Source organism: Malus sylvestris, chromosome 13 (genome assembly GCF_916048215.2).
Source record: "Malus sylvestris chromosome 13, drMalSylv7.2, whole genome shotgun sequence".
NCBI lineage: Eukaryota > Viridiplantae > Streptophyta > Magnoliopsida > Rosales > Rosaceae > Malus > Malus sylvestris.
Window position 1 is genome coordinate 15,661,276 of NC_062272.1, and position 19,111 is coordinate 15,680,386.

The 19,111-nt window shown below is 37.8% G+C and overlaps 1 protein-coding gene and 1 pseudogene across 1 annotated transcript; one reads left to right on the top strand and one right to left on the bottom strand.

Moving 5' to 3' along the window:
• Positions 1-286: 286 nt before the first annotated feature.
• On the top strand, positions 287-3,738 carry LOC126596578 (exosome complex component RRP41 homolog; annotated as a pseudogene).
• A 2,456-nt stretch (positions 3,739-6,194) lies between these two features.
• LOC126596579 (primary amine oxidase 1) lies at positions 6,195-18,851 on the bottom strand. The gene is made up of 4 exons (XM_050263207.1): positions 17,576-18,851; positions 17,366-17,479; positions 6,906-7,450; positions 6,195-6,628 (listed from the first exon to the last, which is right to left on the bottom strand). The coding sequence occupies exons 1-4, from the start codon at positions 18,701-18,703 to the stop codon at positions 6,475-6,477; spliced, it is 1,941 nt and encodes a 646-aa protein (XP_050119164.1). The 5' UTR covers positions 18,704-18,851; the 3' UTR covers positions 6,195-6,474.
• Between the last annotated feature and the right edge of the window lie 260 nt (positions 18,852-19,111).

Genomic DNA, 19,111 nt, shown 5'->3' on the forward strand with positions numbered 1-19,111 from the left:
TGGACCGGCCTACAAGCTGGCTTGGGCTGGGTGCCAGCCTATTTGGCTTGGCTGGAGTGGATTTTGATGGTGCCAGCCTATTTTTTAGGCTTTGGACCAGCCTATCTCCATGGGCTGGAGTTGCTCTCATATTGATATTGTGATTCTAATTTCTAACTTCTAAGTACGTAAACAGACCTTAGACATTGTTTGACCCGAATAAAAAAGAGCCCAGCCTTTTAAAATAGGCCCAGGTTTCAGCCCAATGCTTCCACCCTCTGTAAAACCCCAGGCGGCACTCTCTAAACCCTCCACTGTATTCTGAATCTGAACTCTTCTCCTAGTAAAATCTGCAGTTGTTCTTCTCAGTTCTCACCCAGGTATTCTCGCTTCCTTTCATTTTCTATCTTAATTTTACTATCTAGGATTTAACTAAGCTTATAATATTGAGAAATTTCGCTTTCTTTTTTTTTTCAATGAAAAATCACACTTTTTTATTTTCTATTTTTTTTTTCTGAAACCCATTGCAATTTCACGTACCCTCTTCACTCTCTGCCTAAACTCGCTTAAGTTTTATAATTTTACTAATTTCTCGCTTTTATTTTTTTAATGGAAGTTTAAAACCTTGTTTAATATGTTGATTTTTGTATTGGGGTTTTGGGGTGAGAGCCATGAGATAAGCTAGGGTTTGTGTATTCCAATGATTTGAGTATTCCACCATACCCGTTCATTGTCTTAATTGAGAACGGTTTCTGCTTTAATGGGTTTCATGATTAAAAGATAAAAGGTGGTCCTTTCGTTACTGATTTTTTCGTACGAGTGTAAGAGTTGTTGAGGGTGTTGAAGGGAAGGTGAAAACAAAGTTAGCTTCTTCTCTGAGAGTTAGCGTTCTTTATTTGAATTACCTCCTTGTGGTTAGTGAAGTGTTTTTTTGTCTTGATTTACTTCCGTCTTGTTTGTCTAATTTTTTTATAAGTATAGGCATGAACCATGATATAGAATATCCATATTGTTGCTGAAACAAAGCCATTATGCATTAATTTATGGAACTTTGCAGATTGGTTGTCATGGCGTTTAAATTTTAGACAGTGATTGCTTTGCTACTATTTGTTCTTGTTATCTATGGGGTTTCCTAAGTTGGTTGTTACGAAGTTCTAACAGATGGAGTATGTGAGCCCAGAAGGTCTTCGCTTAGATGGTCGGCGGCCCATGGAAGTATTTTTCCATCTCTCAATTTTCCATTTTATTCAATCATAATTGTTATAAGTTTTCAATTATATTTATGAACTAAATATTTTTTCTTTGATCCCAGATGAGACAAATTTGAGGAGAGATTGGTGTTGTGGACAAAGTTGACGGGTTTGAATTACTAAAGCCTTGATTCTTCTTTTCTAATCTTTGTAATTTAAAAAAAAAAAAATTGATCTTTCATATCAAATTTCAGTTCTGCTGTGTTTGAGATGGGAACACCAAAGTCATTGCTGCAGTGTATGGCCCTCGAGAGGTTAGCCAACACTTTCTCTTCATTCTATAATCCCGAGCTAAAATTTTAATGATCTTGTGCGTGGTACTCATTATTATTTAAAAGGTCTTGTACATTTTCAATTTTAATACAATCAAGTTGTTAATATACTTTTGTTTTCTAGGTCCAAAATAGGAGCCAACAGATGAATGACAGGGCACTGGTAATAGTTCTCATCGAAGTCTCTGTGTGTTAAACTTATCTATGTTGTGGTTAGTATGATAAACCTGACAGGCATTGGTAATGTTTGTAAATGTAATGTCGTTTGCAATTGTTAATAAGTTTAGGTGCGATGTGAGTACACCATGGCAAATTTTAGTACTGGAGATCGCATGAGGAAACCAAAGGGTGATAGGTGATATATTCCATTCTATTTCATATTCATACATACATGCTTTGGATCATCATCAATATAAAATTGAACATAAGAGTGTTGTATCCATAACTAAATTAAACTATAGCATTAAAATGTATATCCTTGATGCTCTCCAGATGATCCACAGAGATTTCTCTTGTTATTCGGCAAACCATGGAAGCATGCATTATGACACATTTAATGCCTCGGACTCAGGTTCTACTGATGCATCTTGGGAACTTTTCTTCGTTGAATGTCTAGTTTGTTCTTTTCTGAGCCTTGTATCTGTTTACTGCAGATTGATATTTTTGTGCAAGTTCTCCAAGCAGATGGAGGTAAATCCCGATGTCTCTTTGCAGCCATAGGTCCTCTATGATATGTTTCCTTTGTGTGTGAATTTTTGGTCCTGTTTTAGTCAAGATATTTGTAGATCCAGGCTTATTTTCTGAAAAACAAAGCCATCCTCAATTCATTTCATGTACGTTAACCACTTGTATTTGAATTTAAAGCTGTTAGTTTGTTTCTGTATTTTAACTACTATTGAGGTAGTTCGTGTTTGAGGGTCAACCTATGCTGCAGGCAGTTTATTAATAGTTATCGCTGTTGTTGCATTGTATGGAAATAGAGATGTGATCGATAGTATTCACTGTTCACAAAGTACCATGGTTGTCCCTGTTATATGTGTATCGGTTAGAATGTTAACTATTTACTATTTAGCAAATACTATTGGATTTCAACAGGTTGCTTCACTGTTTTAATTGATGAACGGAAAGATCTTTCCTTGAGTTCGATTATTTTATTTATTTTATCTTTGGCAGGTACTGGATCTGCATGTATCAATGCTGCAACCCTGGCCCTTTCAGATGCTGGAATTCCAATGCGTGACCTTGTTACTTCCTGTAGTGCCGGCTACCTTAATAGCACGCCTCTACTTGGTAAACTTTTACATTACCTTATGCTTGTACGGCTCCTGTAAGGCCATTGTAATATTCATGTGAGCTTATTGTTGCTGGTTTGGCAGATGTAAACTATGTAGAAGATAGTGCTGGAGGCGCTGATGTCACTTTAGGCATTATGCCAAAGTTGGACAAAGTGACTCTTCTTCAGGTAATTGTCATATTTTTTTCTCAATCTGTTCTCACAATGTTCAGTTACAATTGTTGTGTTAGTTGGCATCTACAGTGTCTTCTTTGTAGCGCCTTTTGTAAACCACTTATTTGTGATGATTGTTGATGCAGATGGATGCTAAATTACCATTGGACATTTTTGAAAATGTAATGCAACTTGCAATCGAGGGCTGCAAGGCAGTTGCAACATATATTCGAGAAGTAAGCACTTTTTTGAGTTCTGTCTTGACATATGGCCTCTGTATTTGGACAGTGCTTGTTGCTCAATGAGAGTTTGCTTCATTTCTTGTTGCAGTATTTCCATCTTTATTGGAATTTTAATCTGGGTTTTCTATGATAGGTATTACTAGAGAATACAAAGCAATTGGAGTATCGCCAAGGCACGTAGTTTCAAATCATGGTAAGGCCATGTACATTGTTTGTTTATTGTTATGGAAGTCTGATAAGTTCTAACAGTCACGGACAGTCACCCACCTACTCTGTTTTCAAAGTTTCTGTTTTCAAAGTTTTTGTTTTCTGCTGCCCGTAGGTTTATAGCTGTTCTTATGAAGTTAGACGGCGGTTATATCATGGAGACGGTGTTTTATGGAGGAAGTAGGCTTAAAATTAAACACATTCAGTCGAGTATCCCCAACCAGAGAGCTGTTTTTAGATTCTGAAAATTGTATCTGTAACATCTATACGACATGGCTCTTCTTGTAAATGAATATTCTGAGTAACAGATTTTATATCAAAGAAGATCCGTTTATTTCAAAGATGGACAATAAATTAATTATATGTAACCAAGGAAATCCATAACTAGGGTTACCCTAGTTCAGAAATGTTCACCTGGTGACCGGCAAATACATGGTCAGTCACTATTAATTTGGATATTAGGGTGGAGAATGAATATTGTGTTTTATGTTTTAACTTCAACCCGTGGTTCACTATCAGTACATCACAAACCCAGAAACGCTATAGAAAGTGTCTCATAGCATCTGGGATCATATAGGAATAAAAGTTCTCTCACTGATCAAATCAGATGCCTATATCTGATCACACACTGTGCTTATGCAAGTTGCAATCAGGTCTATTATTGAAATCCAATAAACAGATAAACTAATACTAACCCAATCACTCACATATGATTCAATCAAAAAATGAAACTTTTAATCAGAGATATTACGTTTTGATAGCGTACGGCTTAGAAACACTATGTTAAGTTTTCAAAATGGTGTTAAATGTTGTAACATAACATTTGATAGCATTTTTATTAAACACGCTATAATAACGTGCTATCAAAGGTAGTTTTTGGTGTAGTGGTCTCGCCTAGCAACAATTGTGGCCTCACTTGTCAGCAACTGTTTTCGTATGTATGGAAAATCCACGGCGCTTCACTAAGTACAATGTGCGGGTTACATCATACAACAACAACAACAACAACAAAGCCTTTTCCCACTAAGTGGGGTCGGCTATATGAATCCTAGAACGCCATTGCGCTCGGTTTTGTGTCATGTCTTCCGTTAGATCCAAGTACTCAAGTCTTTTCTTAGGGTCTCTTCCAAAGTTTTCCTAGGTCTTCCTCTACCCTTTCGGCCCTGAACCTCTGTCCCGTAGTCACATTTTCGAACCGGAGCGTCAGTAGGCCTTCTTTGCACATGTCCAAACCACCGGAACCGATTTTCTCTCATATTTCCTTCAATTTTGGCTACTCCTACTTTACCTCGGATATCCTCATTCCCAATCTTATCCTTACTCGTGTGCCCATACATCCCACGAAGCATCCTCATCTCCGCTACACCCATTTTGTGTACGTGTTGATGCTTCACCGCCCAACATTTTGTGCCATACGACATCGCTGGCCTTATTGCCGTCCTATAAAATTTTCCCTTGAGCTTCAGTTGCCTACGACGGTCACACAACACGCCGGATGCACTCTTACACATCCATCCAGCTTGTATTCTATGGTTGAGATCTCCATCTAATTCTCCGTTCTCTTGCAAGATAGATCCTAGGTAGCGAAAACGGTCACTTTTTGTGATCTTCGCTAGATTGCTCCGGTCATTAGTGTGGATAAGTATATAAATGGATAGAGATAGGAAAGAAAACACAAGATGTACGTGGTTCACCCAGATTGACTACGTCCACGGAATAGAGGAGTTCTCATTAATTGTGAAGGGTTTACACAAGTACATAGGTTCAAGCTCTCCTTTAGTGAGTACAAGTGAATGATTTAGTACAAATGACATTAGGAAATATTGTGGGAGAATGATCTCGTAACCACGAAACTTCTAAGTACCGGAGTGTGGTATCGTCTTGACTTGCCTTGTCTGTCTCATAGGTAGATGTGACATCTTCTCTGGAAGTACTCTTCCTCCATCCAGGGGTGGTATCTGTTCTGAAAAAATGGGCAGGAGGAAGACTCGTTGATCAAACTAGAGGAGATGACACATTCGATGTGTGGACCAATAGGTAATAAATTGTGATTAAATTTGGTTAATGCAAACAAAAAAAAAAAGAGTTTACAGAATGCTTGTGATTCTTGTTCATTTTTGTTGACTGGTGTGAACTGTGATTATTTTGTGTGCGCAGGAATAGGAAAATTGAGAACAACGACATAGTGTTGTGGTACACAATTGGGTTTCACCACAATCCTTGCCAAGAGGATTTTCCAATGATGCCAACATTGAGTGGTGGATTTGAGCTCAGGCCAACGAATTTCTTTGAGAGCAGCCTTGTTCTTAAAGTTAGAACTATACCTTCTAAGCATCAGTCGCCTAATTAATTGCTCCGTCAAAAAGTAGTTGGGGACTTTTTGTTTGTCATGAATGATTAATAATCCTAAGAGATTCATAAGTGATGTTTTCATCCCATTACAGTTTGTTTTAATTTATTGCAAATTTTCCATTACAAATTGAATATCTTGGTGGGGTTCGTAGTCTATGTGGTTAAGAGAATTTACATTACTTTCAGACATAGCTAGTAGCGGACTGAGATCTTGGTTGTTACAAAACTTTAAAAGAATCGCTATACTAATTAGAACCGTCTTCTTTCCCACCCAATATTGCTATACTAATTAGAACCGTCTTCTTTCCCACCCAATATTGCTAGTATCTTTTTTTTTAAACATTATTATTGTTAAGGAGAGAGGAGAGTTCAAAACTATTATTGCTAGTATATAATAACATATTTATAGGAAAAAGTATTGCAATGCATAAGAATATGAGGCGAATGATAAATTAAAACTTTCATTGATTGTATTATGTTTCAGTTTTACAAACTTAAAAAGAGTCAAACTAATCTCTGCAGATGTGATTTACTAAAGTCCTTCCCAGCCACCAGTCAGTCCAGATTTATGAACGCAAACTATGCAGAGAAGTGAAGCAACCCAACGTATGTATACAACACCTTGTCCCTTTCACAACAAACCTTGATTAATTAAACTTTTGAAGAATGGTGTTATAAAGTATTTCTGTCATAACTAAGAACTTCCCTTCAAAAGGGTAGCTTTGTTAGAGCAGTGGGTTGGATTCGAAGAAATTTGCAGGGCGTAGCTCGAATCCGCCATGAAGGGTGGCCATAGCTGGGAAATCTTCTTGGTATGGAATGTGATGAAATCCCACTGTGTACCACAATACTATATCTTTGTTTTCAATAGCTCTATTCCTGCACATGAAAATGTTTCCTCTTAAATCAAGTTTGACGCAAAATCAACACTACACAACACGGATGTTCATACATGAGGTTTGCTACGACAGAGATTGAGCAATTTTCGGTAATTGATGCATGTGAGTCTCACAAGACATCAAAAGTAAATTAAAATTCGTTTGCACGCGGTGAGCCACTGATCTTATTACTAACTTTACAAATATTTGATGACCTCTTTACTAGTAATCTAAAAGAGCAAAAGATAAAGGGAAAAGGAGGTGAAGAAGAAAGGTACCTCTGGCTCCAAACAGCCAAGCCATCATCCCCATGGCTCCTATCAGCATAGAACCCTCCAGCCCACTTCTCTGACTTATTATAGGCAGTCACCCAAACTTGATGCTTAGTATAAGAAGCCCTAATCTGTGGGTAATCATCATCAGCCAGAAGAGAAGTTACCGGCTGTCCTGTAATCAGCCGGTAACCAACCTGATTTCCAAGCCTAGTCTTACTATTAGGGTTCACAATCAACAACTCGGCAGGCTCCAAGCCGAGCCAAATTCTCGCCTCGGCTTCAGCCCTGATGGTTTCCCTAACGACCTTCCAGTAACTCTTTCTTGGTGATGTTGGGTTAACGGTACTGGCTCTTGCCGTTTGGAACTTGGCCTTGACAAAGGAGTTGGCGTTACCATCGACGTCTAGGTCTAGCATATATGTGAGGAAGTGGTCGTGGTTAATCGCGACGGTGTTTTCTGATACCAAGGTTCCGTAAACGTTTTTCGTTATTTGGTCGTTGCTTGTGTATGAAGTTGCTTTTACCTCCAAGACACCTGTTAAACCCACCTGGCAACAAAGTGGATAATTCAAAGTTGATTCTCTAAAACAGTTTTATTTTTTCTTTAAGTCTCTGAAACAAGTTTAGAGTAGCTTAGGTTTAACATCACCGGGGTTAAGCCTGAGAGTGGATAAAACCATAAAATGATGAGTAAGAGAAAGCTAGGTTCACGATTGAAAACATTTTAAGACAAAAACAAAATCATAAACTAATTAGCAGGGTGCTACTTTTTCTATCAACATAGAGAATCAGAGATTCAAACTTGCAGATTTCCTTCAACTTTCCAAAGAGAAGCACCTTCACTTATATTTTTACTTTACAAAAATGCTATCTACGCTCTATTTATATTTCTATCCCCTTCAACTCGATTATACTCCGAAAACAAGTTATCGGAAGATACAAGCAGTTTTAGTACAAACATATAGCCAGCACTCCCATTTGAGAATTTCTTGTGATAGATTTGTACATGCTGCAACCCCTTTGATCTTTTCTTCAAGATTGTAAAAGACATTCACAGAGAGAGAGAGAGAGAGAGAGAGAGAGAGAAATGGGGGTGGGGAAGGGAAAAGGTTGCTAATGTTGTGACATATGTTCTAATACAAATTGTAATTGCGTAAATCCTAATGGCATCCCCACATCCCCAATGAGGGGCTTTATTCTCCATGAGGCTACCACATTTCTAGCCTTAATGAGAAATTTCATCCCCAATGAGCCGGAAAATGGGGCTAGCAACTTCCTTTCTTGGGTAGCATAAAATTGGGCTACATCTAGACCCAAAAAAACAGTGAGTCTCACAAAAAAAGTAGCAACCCATGTAAGCAAAATTCTATCACTCTCCATCCACTTGCGAAAACACTTATACTCTCTTTTTATTATTTTTTTAATTCTTTTTTCTTACTTATTTTTCTTGCAATTTCGCTAATTAATGATTGTTTTAAATTCCATAAGAATGAAAATTTCAAATTGATGGGTGAAATTTTCAAATTTTTTTTCTTTTCAAAATTGTATGATACTAATTTACCAATTGGTGCTAGGTAAATTGTTGTTTTATAAGTAAAAATCAAATTATTTTAGAGGGCGAAGTGGAGGTTTGTTTCTTTCAACGGATAAGATTGAGATAAGGGAATCTAATCCAACGAACGATTCATAAGTGATGAAATCTAACTTTGTCACAATTTGAACTTTTTAGGTTGAAGGGTTCATAAAAAAATTTAAGATAGCACATAAATAAAATTAACTTAAGAAAAGCTAACACACACACAAAAAATCATCGCTTAATCAAATTACTACATAAATAAATATAGGGGTGGGTTCAAAAAACCGAAAACCGAAAAAAACCGAAAACCAAACCGAACCGAAACCGAAAAAACCGAACCGAACAAAAAAACCGAACCGAATTGAAAAAACCGAACCGAACCGAATTCTTTTGGTTCGGTTCGGTTTTAGTGATCTAGAAACCGAACCAAACCGAACCGAACCGAATTAATTAAATTAATTTTTTTATTTAATTATTTGTTTTGGATATTATTTTCTAAACCCAATTTGTAAGTTAAAATATGCTAAACACAATGTGTTGCCAAACTTTAAGCTCAAAATATTAAAAAAAAGTCCTATAAAAACTTTAAACCCTAACCTATTATTTATCCCCCATATAAGGTTCCGGAGCCAAACCTCATCCTGAAGTACCTACATCCATCTCCATAGCACTGTCTACTTTTGTCTCAGCTTTCTTTTCCAAATCTACTCTCATATAACATGTAACAGAATCTATAAACATTTATTTCGGGTAGATTACTTAGGGAATTTGTGATGGAAAAGAATCCAACACACACTAAATAAATCCACCCACGCATTTCTTTTACTAATCAAGTTGTCAACATGCAGTTACAAGCAAACAACCCTGATCTTTGAACAACATCATACAATTTAACTTTTCTAAGTCATTTGTACGATTTTTGTGTTGTGATGTTGTTAGTTTGGACTTTGGAAGACTTGATTGATGATTTTAGTTCAACTTTAAATGTTTATTTTCATTGTCTTTGATTATAGTTAGAATGCTTGTGTTATGATTGTGTTGGATACGTTAAAATTTAAAATTTCAATGTTTTTCATTTTTTGAAAGAAAAAAAAACAAAAAACCGAAACCGAACCGAAACCGAACCGAAAAAAACCGAACCGAAAAAAAACCGAACCGAAAAAAACCGAAAAAAAAATGAACCGAACCGAACCGAACCGAAATTTCGGTTTGGTTTCGGTTTTGGCAAAAAACCGAACCGAATTAAACCGAACCCACCCCTAAATAAATATATATAACCCCATAAAGAGCCCGAAAGATATAGCCCTCCATTGGGAGAGATTCTTTAATAAAGCCCCAAAGATTCCACAATGGGCTATATCCACCACTTTTTCAGACCCATATAGAGCCCCTAACTGGGGATGCTCTAAGTAGAGATAGATGAGGAATCATTTGGGATCTAGAGGATCTTTCCTAATAGACTTTGTATTACTTGGAGAGCAAGTTTCTCTCTTCCTTATTACTATAAATAAAGGCACAATGACTGGTGAATTAACACATAATTCCTCAAGCCTATTCTTCACTATCTTTCTCTCTATGCCGCACCTTTCAATTAAATATAGGCCACAACATGTTATCAGCATGCTCCTCCGCTGCACTAAGGAATCTGACGTGGTTATTATTCAATCAGGGGAGTATAACGTTTCAATTATTCTTAATTGATTAAATTTTGGTTTTCTTGAATTCATATACTTTTATTGATTCAATTTATTTTTCTTATGTTGAACGTGATACAAGCTTTGGAGATAAAAAGCTGAAATTGAAGAAATAATTTTCTGCATCAAACTAGTTCATCAATATCATCACGCAATCAAGTTCTTCCAAAATAATGATTTTTATCTCGATATTTTTGCAGTCCTGATGGCATGAACATTCATCATAATGCGTGACCCAACTTTACGTTTTTCGAATTTTAGATTCTACATAAATTGTGTATGCATTATATCCATAATTGTGGAATTATGTGAATTGATATTACATGAAATTATATATAGATCAGTATTAAATTATATATGCATATAATTGAATATGAAAAAGAAAAAAAAACAAAAATTAGGGTTTTAAACCCAGACGAGCCACAGTTTGAAGTGGCCTAACCCTAAGCAGCCAAGCCGCAGCCTGCCAGGCCAACAGCCTGAGCCACTGGAGCCGAGCCAACCCGCTAGCCAAGCCACGGAGCCATGATGGCTCTTGCACCCAGAACCCACCTCGACACCTTCCATGGCGTCGCCACCACCAAAACCAACTTAAGCATGGCCTGCAGTCATGCCCAGCCATCGTGGTTGCCTCCCCGATGACCTGAAGTCGTCCCTATCTTGGTGTTTGATTCACATGAATCTCGTCAGATTTTGAAAAAAAAAATTGATTTTCAAATCCAAAGGTTCCCTAGGTTCGTAAACGTCAAGTTCTTTAACACTATATCGCTAGCCTAGTTTCTTCGATAAACCACAACTCAAAAAGCCGTCTATGTCCTCAAACACAGCCGTCAGCAGTGGCGGCGCTAGGTTTTCTTCCTCAGCAACCATACCCAGCATGGGTTGGGGTGTTCTTGAATTAACCCAAATCTTTCATGGGCTTTGCTGGTTACGGTGCACAACAAAATAAATTTTTGTTTTTGTTTTTGGGCCTGCCTGCAACAACCAGCTATCTTTCCCTGCTCGACTCGCATGACACAAGCCTGTAAGGCCATGGTGTCTCAGTGCACATCAAAGCACACGATCATAGCCCTGTATGGCTGTGGTGTTCCCATGCACCACACCGCATCGAATCACAGCCACACACTGGTGCATCTGTGCCTGCACAACACACAATCGTTGCCTCTGTTTGGCTGTTAGACCTTACCTAGTTTTGGGCCTGCTTCTTGACTATCGGCCCATAACCATTCTAGCCCTTTTTTTTGGCTTGGATCCCATTCCTTTTCACGGTTTTTAAAAGCCTATTAGGGCTTTGGTCTAATGCCTTGGGCCACCAATTATATTGCCTATTTTTTTAAGCCTTATGGTTTTAATTTTTTCTCCCAACTTTTAATTTTGGCTCGAAGTCCAAATAATTAAATTATAATTCTAGATCTGAAGATCTATTTGCATATTTTCTTGTTGCATATTTTTGTATATATTGCATTTGTTTCCAGGTATTATGAACTTGAAGTTCATACTTCCAAACCCGAAGTTTTGGAAAAGTGCCATAGAAATATGAAGTTTCTTAATGCACAACACTCATGTTGAGACTCAAAGTTCTCCATGCTCAAATATGTTTAAATCAAACCATGTCTTAGAACCTGCATGTTTTAACTTTGCTGTTTATGGAAATTTTATTTCCTAAAACACCAATCACATTCTTGTTTTCGCCATTCAGCGTATTGTCGAGCCTTAACAAGTTCGATTTCACTGATTTGGAAATTTCGAACAAGAAACTACTTTATTTGGATACAAGACGTGATGCCCTGCCTAAATACGACTAGTTGTGAAATCATTATAGCCAGTTATGGTGTGGAAGAGCTGAATAAGCCTCCGCGATGATCTTGATTCGAAGACTTATGCTTGAAGCATATCAAATGGAAGTACCTCACTGTCGAGGACTCCATGGCTATTTGACTTGCTATGGATCGTTTCAAATCATGCAAAGATGAATTCTTGCCCGAAGAAAAACATGATTGAAACCTTTACATCCATGAATATGTACAATTCTGAAGTTTATAGCCAACCGAATTTTGACTGGAAGAAAATCTTTCTCGTCCTTCTATATCTAAATTGCTCATAAAGTAGCAATATAGAGAGCAGAAGTTTACCAAATTCTCGAATTTGATTACTACCACACCTGTGAGAGAAAGGTACCTCAACAATTTGGCTGAGATGTACCGAACAATATAGACCCAGTTTTGATTGAAGTCTACCGAATGGTGGTGCCCTGTTTCGGCAGGGATGCATCGACTAGCATGTTCTGCTTCATTAGAGGTGCACCGAACGACATTGCTTTTCTTCGGTAGAGGCTACCGAACAGACCCTTCCAATTTTGGCTGAAGCTTATCAAACCCAAGTCTAGGTCCGTCTCTCTTTTATACAATCTAATTTCGAGTTTGTTTTACAACCTATGGTATAATCTGGGCCTGCCAAGAGGTAGTATCATGCTTGAAGTATGATCCTTGGCATCTAAGACCTAAAAACTTCAAGAACACGGGATAGTATTCCCGAACCTCAACCTTGCAAAATCTAACTTCGTTTTGACGGAATAGATCATTGGTTATGCACTTTTCTGTGCATTTACCAATGTTGTTGAGGAGTACCATTCCCATAGTCAATCTATGAGACTAATTTTGCTCCACCTAACACATTTGGCGAGCGAAATTTAACATGGAAGGTCGTACTGGCTGAACTCTCTTGTACATTTTGTTTACTTTGTGAATAATTTATTTTGTTCTTCGGTTTAAGATTGGTGTTTAGATGTCACTATTATTCTTGAGTAAAAGTTAATTAATGAAATTACCGCATGTGACTAATACAGTTAACTCATGCTTAGGTATGTTTTATGGGGAAGTTAGCAGTCTGGTTCTATGCTAACTTCATACCTAATCATCCTCTGACAACCTTTTAGGCTTATCCAACCTGATTGTGAGGCATGACACTGCCCTATATTGTCCAATGGTACTAATTTTACCATAAAAGGAAGCCTTATACTCACTCGTTCTGGAAGAACGCCTTTTGAGCTTTAAAGATATTCGAGAACATTATTACCATATTGAAACCAATGTAGAAAATGGAGTAAAATTCCTTGGCTTATTACCATATTGCAATTCCTACGAATATAGCCAGAAGCATATTCTAAAGAAGATGGAACGCTTAACGAATGGATTACACCCATTTAGGCCCACTATATGGCCGGCTAGAAGCCCGAGATTCCAAGGGAATTTTCGCTATGAATGTACGTATAGGATATCTAGGATGATTCGTGATGCGCCCTTTTGGGCAACCACTTACCAAAAGTAAAGACATCATACCTGGAAGCGTATCATTCCTTAGCACCCTCCATCTTTTCTACAAAGGATTCAAGGGGACATTTGCGGACTGATTCAACCACCCTGCGAACCATATAGATACCTTACGATATTGGTTGATGCTTCTACACGTTGGTCACACGTGTGGCTATTGTCCATAAGCTGTCTTCTCCACACTGATGGCTCAAATTAACAAGCTCAAGCCTCACCACCCTAATTATTTGATCAAATCTATTCGATTAGATAAGTTAGAGAATTTACATCGAAAACTTTTGATGGATATTGCATGTTGGTTAGGTTTTGAAGTTGAACCTCCAGTACCTTATGTTCATACCCAGAACGACCCAATAGAAGCATTCATTAAAAGTCTTCAAATGATTGCACGATCGATTGGTTATACATACCAAGTTCTCGATCTCTGCATGGGGCCATGTAATATTGCACATAACCATGTTGGTCCGCTTGAGGCCTATCACGACCCAACCTTATAAAGCATGTGTTAGTTGGTTACCAAATACAAACTCAACATATCGCATCTGCGCGTCTTGTGCGGTTTATGTGCCATTTATGTCGCCCTTACGTACAAAAGAAAAAAATACGTCCTCAGAGAAGGATGGAAATCTATGTCAGTAATGATTCGCCTTCTACTATTCGTTACTTAGAACCAAGCGATCTATATACATCTCATTTTGCGAATTGTCACTTTTATAAGACAATTTTCCTGCTGTTAGGGGGAGATAAGAACGTCAACGTTCCTAAAGAATGACGCGAATTATCGTAGACGTCCTCATTATGTCTCATCTCGATCCCAATCTAGATCATCAGAGTATAACCAGATGTTTTCTCTGATATAGCAAAAGTGACTAGATCACATATACCAGCTACAAATGTGCCTGCAAAGATGGGTACCAAATGTATGACGGACCTTTGTTTCGAAAGCAGGAACACCACTACTGTGGTCAACCCTCATGCATTGGCGGCTAGCCAATCAATCTGTCCTACGCCAGAAGCGTGGCAGATCACTTGGTTCAAAGGATTCAACTCCCAAAAAGTGGAGGAACGTGGCACAAACTAATCTACTTATCGATCGTTGTCTCAATCTTTTTCATCTCATGTGATTAAATCCAGATACTCCCGAGACCTGAAACTCTTGGTCCAGTAATCTAGTTTGGATGAGATATGGCATTGGAATGAGATTATCATATATGATGTTTCATTTATATGGTAACTACCAACATAAATGAAAAACGATGATAACGAACCGCGTTTCGTTGATTAGTGTCAACGTAGAATTGATTGGTCAACTAGAAGAATCAATTGATGACGAATGAGATGAATGAAATAATGTGATATGATGCCTTGTGGCACAAGGTTTCTCTCATACGCCATGTGATTGATTGCAGCATTACAATAGTGGTTGTAGTACCTCTGGGATCCTGATACGAAACCTACATGGAGTTTCCAAATGACTTACATGTACTGATTCAAATAGTTTTAGACCACAAGAACACCCTTGCGGTTCTCAAAAGGCCTTCACTTTGCGGATGTAGAACTCTCCAGGCGAATGTGGTATACCTATCTAAATGGATATTTGATCAGTTAGGGATATATGCCCATGCGTACACAAAATCCGAAATTTCTAGAGCTGAGAAAACTGACTCACACCTAAAGTCAAACTTTTAAGATGAATGATCTTGGGAAAACTCTATATTACCTCGACCTAAAGTTTCGAGCTAGTTCTAATAGTATTTTGGTCCACCACTCGAACTAGACCTAGAGGATGTTATGTCCGAGTATACCTAATCGTCTGTACGCTAGATACAAATGAGACCTTTATGGAGGATATGAAGCATAAAGTTCTATATTAGAACGTGAGGCAACCATATCTAAGTACAATTGACGTTTGTTGTAGTTAGCTCAATGCAATAAAATCAGACATCTTATGTACTGATAATCTTTTGGCACAAAGCAGCATTGCGCCTACACGCCATCACCAAATTGGTGTTAAAGACATTTTTCCATTAATACGGATTTGAGCTTATCTATCCCTTTGCATCTCATAATAGATCACACCCCCTTGATCTTCAGAATGATGCCTACCTTGTGGGATTCGCTGAATCAGACTATTTATCTGACCACACAAGGTATGTTCTTGAATGGTTATGTCTTTACCATTAAGGAACACTGCAATATCTTGGAGGTTTGTGATATAGATCTTTAGTTGTGAAACCTTTGAATCGTTCCAAGACTCACTATATCTCATCATGTGAAAGATATGGTTGAGAACTCTTATGGAGCATATTCAAACTCTCTGCGATTTTCATCCATTGTTGAGTTCCAATGACGTTCCATGAAAATAACGATGTATTTATCGACCAGATCATGATACATCTAACAAGTCAACTCCAAGCATATTACGTCTACATTAGCATGAGCATCAAAAAATTGAAGTCAAGTAGTCTGATCCTAGTCAACCTTGCCGACCTCTACATGACGTCATTGCTGAAGTCTACCATCTAGAAGCTTGTCCAAGGAATTGATATGCGTAACTTTATCACTTGTGATGCTCGTAGTTTCATTTGGAAGTTTTGTCAAGCTCAGGGAGAGTATCAAGAAGTATACTCACTTGACCTTAATGTATTATTTTTCCCTACGATTAGAAGCATTTTTCCCACTAGGTTTTTGCTATTTGACTAGATTTTGATGAGGCACCCATCCTGGGTTGGTCATACCATTGTGTACATTCTACTTGCATTCCGAAGGCGTATAGTTTTGACTTAATGCAACTTCTTACTTTTCTCCTTTGACTATGGGCTTTTGTTCCACCTTGGGTTTTTCCATGGCAAGGTTTTGTGAGTTTTATCACTCATGCATTCTTCCGTTTGTTTTGAGACTCGCATTCGCTACTTGTGCCGACTAGATGAGACGACTTCATTAACTGCTTCTACATTTGCCTGAAGATTTGATGGCCATCTACTTGAGTATTGGCACACTCAAGGGGGAGTATTGTGACATATGTTCTAATACATATTGTGATTGTGTAAATCCTAAGTAGAGATAGATTATGAATCTTTTGGGATCTAGGAGATCTTTCCTAATGGACTTTATATTACTTGGAGAGCAAGTTTCTCTCATCCTTATTACTATAAATAAAGGCACAAGGACTGGGGAATTAACACACAATTCCTCAAGCCTATTCTCCACTCTCTTTCTCTTTATGCCACACCCCTCAGTTAAATATAGGCCACAACAGCTAAGTTTTTTCAGAAGCTATTTATACCATATTTTTATACCACATTTCTATATTTTTTATACCCCTCAGTTAAATATAGGCCACAAATGTTATTTATACCATATTTTTATATCACATTTTTATACCACATTAAGTGGCATCTAATGTGGACAACCACATCATTTGAAAAATTTGCAAAATCCAAGAAAAGGAAGGAGAAAGATTCCTCATATATCATCATCATTTAATTAACTAATTTTTTTTAATTATTAGTTTATTAAATAATGAACTAAATTTAAAAATCTGATTAATTCAAATTATATGGTTGTCCACATCAAATGTCACCTAAAGTGGTATGAAAATGTGGTACAAAAGCATGGTATGAATAACTTTACTCTTTTTTATTAGTTTTCTATTTTTTAGATAAGAATATTCTATGAATTTATAAATAGGAGTCTAAAAGTTTTTTTTTTTTTTAAAGAAAAGATAAATTGTTAAAATGTGGGTGAAGAAATAAAACAATAAGGTGGGTTTAATAGAACTATCCATTCAATGTTTTGCGGCTTCAATTTGCTAAGAGCATTTATCATTATGCAAAAGAAAAGAGAGAAACAAAAGAATCTTACCCCAACTTTGATGGTGCCACTTTGCTGGAATTCCCAGTCAAGAACGTAATCATAGTTGCCAACAGTAGCCACCATTCTAACCACCAAACTTTTGTCCTGCTGCCCACTTGTTATCTACAAAATCAGCCACTTCAAAATTACATGTACACCTTTTATTTTTCCTGGTACACATGCAGGTTAATATTCAAACTCAAAACCCTAAACCCTTACCAATTTGCCTGGAACGTTAATTTCAGTATGTCTCATTGCAACATCACCCGAGTACCTCTCAAAGATGCAAATGGCCCTTTCTACCTTTTGTGGCTTACCATCAGCCCCAGCCATAAACCCGTCAACATATTCAGCATTTTCCGGGCAGTCAATCAGAGGCTGCAAACTATCAGCTGATCTCCCGAACCCAAATTCACCAATGTCCATAAATGTCCTGAAATACCATTCACTTGTAGGATCCATATATGGCACGAACGTCTCGGACACGTGCCCTTTGTACAGCACACTCCTGTACTTCTTCTTCCTGGAGTCAAATACAGAAGCTGTAGAGATCACACTTCCTGCCCTAGCATTGAACCCAACATGAAAAACCCAATTTTCCCATTTGACCTTGTGACCTGAGACGAGGAAGCCACTTTTGGTTTTGTTGTAAGGGGCAGAATTGGAATTTTCTTTTGGGGTTTGGAAGTCAGTGCCTTGAGCTTTGGGCAAAGGAGCTCTGAACCTATCAGTGTACACTGCAATTTTCATCAAATCAAGGTCCACTAGCATTGTTATTCCCTCAATAGGCCTTGTAAAAACATTGACTGATCCTCCTCTATAGAAGCACTGGATTTTCACAGCTCTCTTAGTAATTTCTTCCCCATACCATCCAATTGAAAAGGGTAGGCATGAAACTTCAGATAAATTCAATCCCCTTGCTGAAATTGAGTTTATGAATTTGGAGTGACTGAGAGGAAGCTTACTAGCTAGGAAAAGCTCGGTAAAGGTGAGAGGAGGGTTTCCATGATCTGTGTGGACATGATCGGATATGACAGAGCCGGTGGACAAGTCCACAATGAGCTCGTGGGTTTGACCACCGGCTCGAGCCACCACCTTGGCCTGGCGGGGATGGATGGACCTTTTTTGATTGCTTGAAGATAACCATTTGAGGACTTCAGCTTTCTCTGGCTCTTCAGTGTCAACAAAATGAAAGGTGAGGTTAGGAAGATTTCCAATGTGTGACTTCTGAATTGTGAGCCTAGCTTTGTTGATCTCAGTTGGGGTTAGAGGGTCTAGGGGGTGGGATGAGGTAGCTGTGAAGCAGCATTGTAGGATCAAAACTAAGGGTATAAATAGGGCAGTCATGAATTTGCTTTGCAAATTCCTAATAAGGGATTCAATTTGGGTAGATTTGGTTCTGGATATCTAACTGTTTGGGATTACACAATACAAGAGGAGCAATTATATAGAGGGTTATCCTGACTTTAATGAGACAGCTCGCTCTTTTCTTGCATTTCACTAGTCTTTTGCCTTGCACTCGGAGCAAGCATATTTAATTCTAACTGCTTTTCTTTGCTTTGCTTTTGATTCTTTTGCCTTGCCATCATTTTCTTAAATGTCTTTTGCCTTGCCATCATTTTACACATCTGTCTTTGCAATTGCAACTGTATTTTCTTAAATGTCACATGCTACAAGTTGAAGAATACGTGTGTAAAGGCCCATAAAGATTTAACAATAATAGTGATATTGTATTGAATAACTTAAATCATGTGG